Source organism: Thunnus maccoyii, chromosome 19, assembly GCF_910596095.1.
Source record: "Thunnus maccoyii chromosome 19, fThuMac1.1, whole genome shotgun sequence".
NCBI lineage: Eukaryota > Metazoa > Chordata > Actinopteri > Scombriformes > Scombridae > Thunnus > Thunnus maccoyii.
Window position 1 is genome coordinate 19,316,945 of NC_056551.1, and position 11,753 is coordinate 19,328,697.

At 39.1% G+C, this 11,753-nt stretch overlaps 1 protein-coding gene and 1 long non-coding RNA gene across 2 annotated transcripts; one reads left to right on the forward strand and one right to left on the reverse strand.

Moving 5' to 3' along the window:
• Positions 1 to 226: 226 nt before the first annotated feature.
• On the forward strand, positions 227 to 1,773 carry LOC121886004. The gene is made up of 2 exons (XR_006092657.1): positions 227 to 739; positions 847 to 1,773. It is a non-coding gene; the product is annotated as an uncharacterized LOC121886004 (long non-coding RNA).
• A 393-nt stretch (positions 1,774 to 2,166) lies between these two features.
• Positions 2,167 to 8,720, reverse strand: LOC121886003 (Golgi phosphoprotein 3-like). The gene is made up of 5 exons (XM_042395875.1): positions 8,124 to 8,720; positions 7,493 to 7,624; positions 6,142 to 6,256; positions 5,638 to 5,798; positions 2,167 to 4,765 (listed from the first exon to the last, which is right to left on the reverse strand). Exons 1-5 carry the CDS (start codon positions 8,331 to 8,333, stop codon positions 4,502 to 4,504), a joined length of 882 nt encoding a protein of 293 aa, XP_042251809.1. The 5' UTR covers positions 8,334 to 8,720; the 3' UTR covers positions 2,167 to 4,501.
• Positions 8,721 to 11,753: the final 3,033 nt, after the last annotated feature.

Sequence of the window (11,753 nt, forward strand, 5' to 3'; positions counted from 1 at the left end):
CATTCTGGAAAAAAAACAACCTCAGCCAAACATCTTATCATGCTCCTGTTGTTGTGCATTCAAATCATACTCTGAAAAACGTAATAAATCTTTATGGTGGGATTATGTAAGTGTTCTCAAAATTCAGACTCTATCTATGGGACAGCGTGGTCTGTATGAGATGGTCTGGATGATGAAACATTGCTCCATGTGAGACGTTGCAGCTGGACATTGTGTTTACTTTGTGTACAAAGGGAAGTAAACATGACATGTGACCTCATGAAAACCAGTTTGCTTCTAACATTGTCACATGACCTGTCCATGATATATTACTGTAAATTCCTCCTTTAGTCTACACACAAAAGCATGTTTATGTTGATTAAATTAAAAAAAAACACCTCTTTGCACAAACAACACAGGTGTGTGTTGTGTTCTTCAAGGTGTACAAATGGTAAGCATTTTATGTAATACAACTGATTAAGGGAGCCCATAACTACTGTAAACAGAGTCCTGTACCTAACGGTGGGAGGTACTTGGCTGTGACCGACGGGGATTCCTCAGCTGTGCTGTGACATCATCAACCAGTGGGACTATGTAAGCTGCACTGCTATCAATAGTTCAAACCAGTTCCTTCTTGTCAAACCGCAATAACAGCGCTACATAAGCACTGAGGGAAAAGACAAACTGAATCTATAGAGCTTTTCTTCTCTTCTCCGGACAGGCAGAGACGTTATCGCTCAATAAAAAATGACTGGCCAAGGTGAGTATCTAAGATTTGATTGAATTTGGTTGGTTTTTAAATTAGCTTCAACTGTCTATAAGTGTATTGCAACATGGATATTCAACCAATGTTTTTTTTCCCTTCAGATCTTGCTGCCACTGTGAATCTCTGTGCACTTGAGCTGCGTCAAGTTGGGGACGAGCTTTACTGGAGATACAAACTGCTGGAAATATTGATCAGAAACTACAAGAACGTTACTAAAATCAAATGAGATATCACTTCAAGATACATGAAGAAGAATCGGATAGCCGGATGGCAATCAGAGGCAAAGCAGAAGAGTCTCAGCTGTGGACTCATCAATGGTGGCTGTGTTTTGGCTCTCAAGTTGGATGTACACTAAGCTGGTGAAAACAACCAGATGGAGCTGCTGAATATGAACCGTCACTGGACAGACTGCTGTCATATACAAGACTGGAGCTCTACAGAGAAATTCAGATTCTGTTGATTCACGCATTCAGAGCTGTGGGCGACTCGAACAAAGAGGAACATCTGAAGGGAAGTGAACTGTCAGAAAATGCTGTTTGTCACGTGTGATCTGGACACACATGCTGTATGTGGACATTAACGCATGAAAGACACTGCTCTATAAGTCTATCGCTTTTATGTTGATTGAAGACTTGGAATAATTAAGACTTGGTTACTTATCCAATTTCTTTCTTTTTGAAGCATTGCATGGGATGGTAATAAAAGATGCATACTCATGAAATCTTGTGCCTGGTCATATGTACCATAGTGGTGGTAAGAAAAAAACAGACGCAACTAACAATAATTTTCATATCTATTTATCTGTTGTTGTTTTTTTCTCCCAATTAATGCATTGATTTCCTTGATAAAATGTCAGATAACAGCAATTCAACTTTCCAGGGCCCAAGGTGATGTCTTAAAATTGCAAATTTTGTCCAAAACGTTTATCGTGTTAAAAAAAAAAGCAGAAACAGAAAATCCTCACGTTAAAGAAGCAGAAACAAGGAAATGTTTTGAATTTTCTCTTGATAAACAGCTTACAAATTTAACCGATTTTCCAAATCGTTTCATTTCAGCACCATCAGATGAATCTAATACACAGTTATCAGACTAAGATGCACATGAAGTTATTTGTATGATGCATTTAGAGGATAATTCAGCAAGTTTAATCAGAGCAAACTATGAAATAAATTATCTTCCATTTATATATACATATATATATATATTTAAGCACGCGTATCATGTACGTGCATACAAGTTTGGACACTTTCTCATTTCAAACTTTTGATTTGCATGACATTGTAGTAAATCTTTTTCCTCTATGGACCCCAGGAAGAGTAGCTGTTAGGATATAATCTACTAATATATACATATATATATATATATATATATACACACACACTGTACAATACGAAATAAAAACCACCACAGGAAAACATTTCTAAATTCAGGCACTTAAAGGATCCTTACTTTATTTTGTGTGGTAATACAAAAGCATACAGAATTATAGAGGATAGGAGAGAAGATCCCTTTCATTGAGTTCAATTAGATCGTACACATAAAATGACTAATAATTACATACAAGCCTTTCCTCTTTAGCTAAATCCACAAGTACCCCAGCCCTCCACCAATAGCATGCATGGTCTCTTTGCTGTAAACAGATCTCGACAGTTCCTCATACCTGTAGGTTTTGTTTTTTGTTTATAGGTAGAAAAAGGACATAACTTTTTACGTCTGCCATGAAACAATAGGTGATGTAACTTCATACGTAGATCAGACCAGAATGATGCTCACAACCATAATTTCGTTCACATTGAAACAGAAGTTTTCTCAGACCTGCGCTAAAGCATATTTGGAGATCGTTTTTTTTCTCCAACAGATTTGCATCATTGTCAAACTGTTTCACTCTTTAACAAGGATTCATCTGGGGCCCAAGTAACCCTCCCATCATCTGCATGTATCAAACAGTACAACATGGAAATAACACTTAATGATGACATGACATACAAAATGAGAGATACATTATATTGCAAGAGGGAAACTTAAAGGATCAGTTCACCCAAATAAAATAAAAAAAACAAACAAACAAACAAAAAAAACATTTTCTCACTTACCTCTCTATTTGCTTCTGGTGATATAATCCACAGAACATGCTGTTGTCAGTTATATTAAGTCTTCATGTTGTTCATGAAAGCTATTTGCACTGAGGTCTGTGTATTATTTAGAGTAACTGGAAAACTGACTGGAAAGAAATGTTCCTTCTGAGTGTTTTCCTGCTGATGAGCATCTTAAAAGGAAATTCCTTTCACTCTCATTGTATAACTATAGAGGCAGATATCTCAAACCCTTAATGAATGAATGAATATCTGTATGTCTGAGAAGATGTGTTTTCTTTAAAAAAAAAAAAAAAAAATGATTTGGGTGAATCAACCCTTTAAAATTTTCTGAAGTGAAATTAGCCTTTTTGCCTAACTTCACCTAATTTCCCAGCCCGGTTGTAAAGTCTAAGCGACTGCTGAAGATCATACTGTAAACCTTGTGCAGGCTCATCACAGAGATCCAAATCGGAGCAGATTAGATCACCGTCTGTATTTCCTACATCTGGGCCTCGCACGTGGAAAACGTGAGCAGAAGCTTTTCTACATGTCCAGAGGAATGATTTTTAAGTATTCATGAAGTAAATAGCTGTAGACAAAATATGTGAGATATTTATACTGTGGTTGCTAAGGTTTATCATTTTTAACCTCATCTTCACAAACAAAAAAATCCCTATAAATATCATCCTACATACAGGGCTATTGACTGTGCAAAATAGTTGATAAATGGCAGGCTACTCCCAAGCATCGATTAGCAACATAAATAGAAATGGAAGACTGATCTCACCCTGTGCTTACAGAGTGAGACAGTTTGCAAGAAAGAGGAAACTAATAACATAAAGAGTTTTGCTAGACTCAAGATTTAATTCTTCATTTAGGTCTATAAAAAGGGCCAAATTACCCGGCTCACGCTTGATGATGCAGGAGCGTTTATTTGGGTCCTCTCTTTCCTCCTCAAAAAAATGGGAGTGAAGAAGAAAGGAGGATTCAAAGAGAGGAGAGGAGACAGAGCGAATCAGAAGACATCCAGGCAGTCTATTCTAACAGTGACCCTCAGCATGTACTCCCAACACGAGTCGGGAACCAACAGGTGGAAGCAGGAGACTATCGATAGCTGTGTGATTAGCTATCCTTTTATCCTTGCATATGCATGAGAGAGAGAGAGAGAGAGAGAGAGAGAGTATGGAGATGAGACCAGGGTTTGATTCTGGCCAGATCTTGTAGTAACGGAGAGATGATGTGTGTGGAAGGGAAACTTGGCCCCAGTCAAAATCTTCATATTCACCATGACTACTGCTGTCACCTGCTTTGTTCATTGATGTCATCTAACATAACAGAAGCCTGTCTGTTTGTAGTGTCGATGTTTTTTTTTTCGTAAGTATATCCGGCTCCCCAGCGGTAGAGAACTTACCTCGCTGTGTGAGAGCAGCCAGTCATTTGTCATTTTAGAGACCATTCCAACCAACCAAAAGTGACTTGGTGAAGCCCACCACCAATCAGATTGCACTGGGTTAATATGGACTACCGCCAAAATGTCATCCGAAATAGATGTACAAACAAGCTCCCCAACCAAAATAGATTGTCTCATTAGAGTGAAGTCTGTCTTATTAGAGTGAAGTCCTTCAACCAATTAAATAACAGACCGTAGCCAGATCTTCCAGTCCAACCGAATCAGGTGTTTTCATTTAGTGAACGCGGCCACCACAGCCCACATTAGTTCATTGGCGTTGGGCTTCGCGCTCTCTTTCTCCGGCTCCAGCTCTAGCAGGGTGTGGACTCTCTTCATGCCCAGGTCGTACTGGTCGTCTTGGAGTGGGGCGAAGGCATTCTCGAGGACGTCGGATGAGTGGGCCAGGAGGATCAGGGCCAGAATCCGCTTGTCCATGCGGTGAGGATCGTTGACCCACTTCTCCAAAACGGAGTCCTGGACCTTCTTGACGAGGCGCTGTAGGCAAAAATATTAACAAATGTGTTTTTATGGCTGCTATATGCATCACATTTAATCATCATGTACATTCAACCAGGTGAAAGAACTAGTTCAGAAAATAATTAGAGCTGCAACAATTAGTTGACCAAAAGAAAATTTAAAAGGCATCTATTTTGATCATTCATTTCAATCAGTTTTCAAGCAAGAAATGCCAAATGTTCTTTGGTTCAAGCTTCTCAAAAGTGACGATTTGCTGTTTTTCTTTGTCATATATGAAAGAAAATTGAATATCTGAAGGTTTGGGACTGTTGGTCAGACAAAACGAGCAAATTGAAGACATCACAATGTGCTCTGAGAAAACTGTGAATGCCATTTTTTCACTATTTTACTATTATTACTATTTAGCAAAAGATTATCGAGAAATGGAAATAATCATTAGCTGCAGCCCCCAAAAATAACATTGACAAATTATTAGCGAAACTGGCATTTCATTGATATATTTATTTTAAATGGGTTCAAACATATTTCTGTATCACACAATCCAACAAAACTGCAAGAGCTTGTTACCGCCTCTTCTCTAAGTATCTTTTCTTAAAAGAGACGATAGCTTAAATGTGCAGGAGTTTTATTAACCCCACGAGATAGAACTGCATGGTTGTATTTTGCAAAGCAGGCGAGCAACGTTTTTCTAGTACACCAGACCTTGCTATATGACGTAGACTGCTGGAAGAGGTTTAGTCATTGCTCGGTTACAGTATGATTATTCTTGTTGTAATGCTAACCCCAAAACAGGAAATGTTATGTATTAACTATGAACCGTATAAAAAGAAAACTAAACTGAATCACCTTCATTACACAACAAAGAGTCACTGAACATCGCTGTACCTCACCTGTTTAATGGTGCTGTTGGTGAGCGGATGCGTGGTCATGTCAAAAAGCAGGAAGTTCTGTTTCTCTGTGGTGAGAACGCCTTTCTCAACAAGGTTTTTTGCCAGACGTTCTCTGACGTTTCTCAGCTGGTAGTGCAGCTTCAGGGGATTCCAGGTCTCTCCTAAAGGACAACAAGAGATCCATTTTAGGACATTAAAGCCGCACTGTGTATGTAAATGTCATTTTAATCACATCAACTGTCTGAATTTACTCGTGTGTAGAGTTTTGAATAGAGTTGTTCATGATGGGTAATTTTAAAACGGTAAATACTCATTTGATGCAATATAAGTTTAACAATTAGTCAATGAAGGTATACTGATAACTCAGATACAAGAGCAAAAATAGCCCCTACACACACACCCACACACACACACACACACACCTGCCATCCACACGTTCAACAAGTGAAACTATCAAATGATTATTGCTGGTTTTGGTTAACAAACTCAGCAGGCTTATCTCACCACTGAGCAGCTCTATCCAGCTCTGAACAGTCTCTGGAGGCTGGGTTTCTTTAATGTGCTTCAAGGCCTCATCCAGTAGCACATCTCCCGTCGGGGCATCTGACTTGCAGATCACCTTGGCAAACAAAAAGGGAAACATGTGTTTGAACTAGGGAGGACTGTTTCCGTCTGTAACACCTAAACTCACATCCTGGGTGAACAGGAATCACAACGCAGTCTCTTGTGTGCTCTCCTCCACACAATAAAACAAGTTTAGTGAGGAGATCCCTTAAGTGTGTGTGGTGTGTGTGAGCCTGATGTTGTCCATCCTGTAGTGGGAATAGGACAGGGGTTATAAAAACTATATTTTACATATGTGTGTGTGTGTGTGGGTATTTTATGTGTGTTTACCATCTCATTTGTTTAACGTTTTCTGTGTTTTACTGTAAAGCATATTGAGCTTAACTGTGTGTGCGGGGGCGGATTTAGTGATTTGGGGGCCCCAGGCAAACGCCGTCTTGCTTTATTTTCACCCTTTCTCTAACTGGGAATGTTGGTATTGGCAGTGGTAGAAGAAATACTCAAAACTTTTTTTTTTTTATAAACTATTAGTACCGCACAGTAAGAATACTGTGAAAGTCCTGCATTCAAATTTTTTACTTAAAAGTGAAGATTGAAAGAGAGGCATCATCAGCACAATGTATTTAAATTTACTTCACGTATGTTCAAGGTGGAGCTTTTAATTCTAACTATTTTACATAATGCTGAATAGTTTCATGAATAATAATTCATCATATTTTATTCGTTATATTTTATGAGTAAAATCTGAATCTGCAACGTAACCAGTAACATTTATCTGTCATGTTTTCCTCTGAAGTATACGGTTTATTAGGAGCTTTGAGGGCCTTTTCTAAGTTATTTCAGGGTACAATGAGTTAAAATAGTAACATAATTCAATATTTTTCATATCTAAACATCATTATAAATCTGTTTAGCTGTTTGAGGCCCCACGCACTTGCCTACATCGCCTAACGGTAAAATCGCCCCCTGTGTGTATGAAATGTGCTATACAAATAAAATTTACTTTAATAAATAATTAATCTGTATACAGGCATTTCTTGTGTATATTTCTGAAGATAACTATGTTGTTATTTTGTTTATGTGCATTAAGAGCCACTAAATCGGAGTCCATGTATGCATAAACATGCTTGACTAGTATAGTTGATTCAGATTCTTCGTACGATACAGAAATGCATGATTTCGCTCACAAGGGTGTCTTGTACTAAACAAGAACATTTTCCGAGGGTAGCCTGAACACAGGATCTTTGTTTTCTTCCCTCTGAACACCTGAACACATCACCATCTCTCTCACCTTCCTTGAGAGCAAGCTTTTCCTCCTCACGCCGCAGGCCTCCAGCTGTAGCCTCCCCCTGAGGGCCAGCTCGACCAGCATACACCCACGAAGACCGGAGGAAATACAGTCGTTCCAGAAAGACGTGTAGCCCTGTGAGGAGGAGGAGGAGGAGGAGGAGGAAGGAGGAGGAAAAATATCAGCTAAGGTGCAGCGCTTGTTAACCCGCCATGCTGACGTGTTGGTGGGTGGTAGGTAACCTTTCTCAGGTTGGAAAGGAGGCACGTCGCTACTGGTGAGCTGTCAAGAAAACTGCCAGGGTAAATCAATCCAAGATATGCGGCTAAGTAATGTTAGATTCCGCTCATCGTTTACCATTTACCCCACTTCAACACCAACAATGCAATGATTATAAATAATTATTACATAGTAGCATTGCGAATACAAGCTGCTTGACATACATTTTGACTAGCGTTACCCGCTAAATCAAAACCTCGAAGCTGTGTCTGTAGTCAAAGCAAATCTGGGAAACATTAGCGAACTTTGTTGACGTTTGCAAACACGATTGGTGACGCAACGTAACTGTTAGCTGATGTTAGCGTTGAGCGGAGTTACAAGCTAACCTAGTGGACGGATTAAAAACAGCCCACACCTCTCGATCCTTGAGGCCCAAGAGCAACACTTCCTCCATCAGTGTGAGTCTGGTTTCCTTTGAGTCTCCCTTGTCGTCTTCCTCCTCGTCCCCGCGGCGCGCGTCGTCCTCCTCCCCGCCGGACTCCCGCTCCTTGTCGGCGGCGGCGCTGCGGATGGCCTCGGTCCTCCGCTGGACGAGGCCGGAGGTCCTCTGCGCGAGAGAAGTCATATCTGATGCTGCAAAAACCGATCAAATCCGGAGAAAAGCGCCTACCTCGACCAGCTAGAAAGCGACACAGTGTACAACCTGAGTGTTAAAGGTGAAAAACGGTCGACCGATCGAGTAAAGACGGTCGTTAACGTTAAGCTCGGCTCGGCATTCCTGCTTCGACTCTGCCCACTTCCTGATCCAACATGGTGGAAGTGGCAGTGACGTCGAACGAGGTCTGAGGTCTGAACTGACCGTGAACGCATCTCCCCTGTTGCCTTCATGCGCCTCGGGGAAAATTGTAAATCTAGAAGTTGAACTCATCTCTTCACAGTGTAACACCAGGGTGCGACCTATGGGGGAGCCAGAGTGAGCTTGGCTCATCTTAGTAAGACATGAGCTACCCCGAAAACATGATTTGTGATTTTTTTTTTTTGAGAAGGGGGTGGGGTCTCTAAAATATTATTATTAAATAATATTTTTGCCATGCATTTCTATTTCTCTGTATCTAATCTCTGTATAAAATTAGGCTATTATTGATGTATGATTCATGCATGAGGGTTATTCATCACCAATTCACTTTAATCAAGATACTGGCATGCATGCGATTCTTGCCATCACCATCGAAGCGTGGCAATGCAATATCATAAATTTAACTCACTTTAACTTAAAGATAATAGGAAAAAAACCTTTCTTAGTCCCACAGTGTGCGCATTAATCTACAATACTCTGCATTACTCCAAATCGCCATTACTCATTTCTCAGATAGATAGACAGATATGCCAAAAGAAAACAAGGAAGCTTACTTGCAAATTCACCCAAAATTTCCCGCCTGATTAAAAAAAAAGTGAGCCCCCCTGAAAGCTATGGCATAGTTCACACCATGTGTAACACAATGAGAAAACTCCATTTCAATTTCTTGACACAAAGCCTTTGCAAAGAAATAGTTGAAAACATTTGACCCTTCTGAAAGATTATAAAAAATGTTATATATTAGGCTACATATAGTATATAGATATATTTTTTATATAAAAGTTGCAAAAAAACAATAGAAAAAAGAGAAAAAGTTCAAATTTGATACTGAAAGATACACTCCTTGTTTTTGTTATTGACAGTATAGTGACCTCCAAATCCCCCAAATTCCTCCCAGCTCACAGTTTATGTTTCAAAACTTATTTAGATATATATACAGTGTTACTAATAGGCTACACTTTGACCTTTTTTACAAATGAACATTACTCCCTCCCTCCCTTATTACCACTGTTGAGGTTGCCAGCAAACCCAGAGATTAATTTATTTTAAGATTTTATTGCTTGTTTTTAAGGTTTTAAATGGGCTGGCGCCATCTTACCTAGCAAGACTCTTACATCATCATACTCCAGTTAGAGCACTGAGGTCGACCTTACCAGATGCTCTTGGATGTTCCAAGATCCAGGCACAAAAATAGAGGTGACCGAGCCTTTGCAGTGGCTTCCCCTAATCTCTGGAACGGCTTACCTATTCATATAAGAACTGCTTAGACCCTAAAAACTTTTAAATCGCTGTTTAAGACCCACCTCTTCTTGTTGGCATTCAATTCGAGTTGAGCTTGACACTTTGACTTCATCTTCTATTGTGCCACAATTCTTTTATTATTCTTATTATGTTTATTGTTTTTCTTTTATTCTTATTTGTTATTTAGTTTTATATTTATGTATTTGGCATTTTAAGCCTGTTCAGCACTTTGGTCAACTGTGGTTGTTTTAAATGTGCTATACAAATAAATTTTGACTTGACTTGACTATAAATCAGACTGTGGTTTACTGGACATCTTCCAAGCGTATGTGTGGAACTGTGTGCGAGTGTGGAACAGTATATCTCTCATCAATGTACTCTAGTTAAATGTTTTAAAAACAGGTCTCTGATGTGGAAGAGCCCTCCATCTCCATTTTTTTGTCATTTTAGGTGTTTCATATAACACATAACGTTTATACATTATCTTTATATTCAGAAAATATACATTTTATTGAGACAAAAAAGCTACCAGACACTGTGTAATACACACTGTCAGCACAAGATGGCAGGCTGCGTGCAGGAAATAGATGTCTTCCTCTCCTCTCCCTTTCCTTGAAACTGACGCTGCTGAGTGCTCCTTTAAAAGAGGATGCGCAGGAACATCTTCTTCAGGAAAATGTCTGGGTTTTTTTAATTTATTTAATTGTGTTGTTGGTGGGATTAAGGAGGGCACATTGTAACCACTGACAAAAAAAATATAGATTATATAATCATCTGAAGACAAACTTTAAATAACCTTAACAAAGCTAAATACCAGCTCATTTATGTTCACACATCACATCAGTGTTATTTTCTATGATTTTTATGACTTTCTGTGCTGTGTATATACTCTCTCTATATATATTACCTCTTAGGCTGCATACTGTTGGCTTGAGCTACACGACCGCTTCATCGTTGGCACAGGTCCACTGTTGATGATGACGTAGCAGATAAATTGCCAATGTCCTCCACTTCACCTCACGTACCTCCCATATCCTCCTTCCTTTGCGATTGGACTCGTCACAAAGGAAGTTGTGGCAAGCTTTGGGCAAAACCCATGGACACAGGCTGGATTGCCAGTGGGTTTTATAGATCTTTCTCATGGCTGATATTTTGCTGTATAGCAGGGAATGCACAGGTGTAATCTATAATATTAATGATCCAGCATGCACAGCACCAGGTGCTTTGGAACTGTAATTGAGTGCAGCCATAATTATTAGTCCTTTGCTTTTCCTGCTATTATGTCTACATGTCTTCCGTTCAAAAAAAGACCTTTGTTACACATCACAAGAAACTGAGGTTTTAATGGAAATACATATAACTATGTATGTAATATCTCAGATATGCTATGTTTGTTTGTGTTTTACCTACAGAACTAGAACATGCTCATTGGTAATTTTATGCAAAAAGGCATAAAATACAGTACCAGTCAAGTTTGGACACACTTACTCATTCAAGGGTTTTTCTTTATTTTTTGCTATTTTCTACGTTGGAGAACAATACTGAAGACATTAAAACTATGAAACACAAATCCTTGAATAAGTAGGTGTGTCCAAACCTTTGACTAGTACTATAAATAGCAACAAAAAAAACAACAATTAATAGTACGGCCATGTACATAGAGGCTGGATGTTTTTCTGTGTAGTACAGTGCATACTATGGTGACAATGTAGTACATATCAGGAAGAGCAACAATAGCAGATGTGAAAGGAGGTCCAATAAGTAGTAGTAACAGTGAAAGGCCCCATTGAACTGTTTTCATGTCTGGAATACCGGTGATTAATGCAGTATTGTCTTGCATGGCTGTAAAAATACTGCAGAGGCCATTAAATTGCAGGTGCTTCTTCTCTGCAGAAACCCTATAATCCTATCCCAATACACAAAAAGTAACATACTTCATATTGCATG

Coding starts and splice junctions, on each gene's coding strand:
- LOC121886003 (XM_042395875.1), bottom strand. CDS start 8,333: ATGACTTCTCTCGCGCAGAGGACCTCCGGCCTCGTCCAGCGGAGGACC. Junction 5,799..6,141: donor CTGGATAGAGCTGCTCAGTG/GTGAGATAAGCC, acceptor GTTGTCCTTTAG/GAGAGACCTGGAATCCCCTG. Junction 4,766..5,637: donor CCAACAGCACCATTAAACAG/GTGAGGTACAGC, acceptor TTTTGCCTACAG/CGCCTCGTCAAGAAGGTCCA.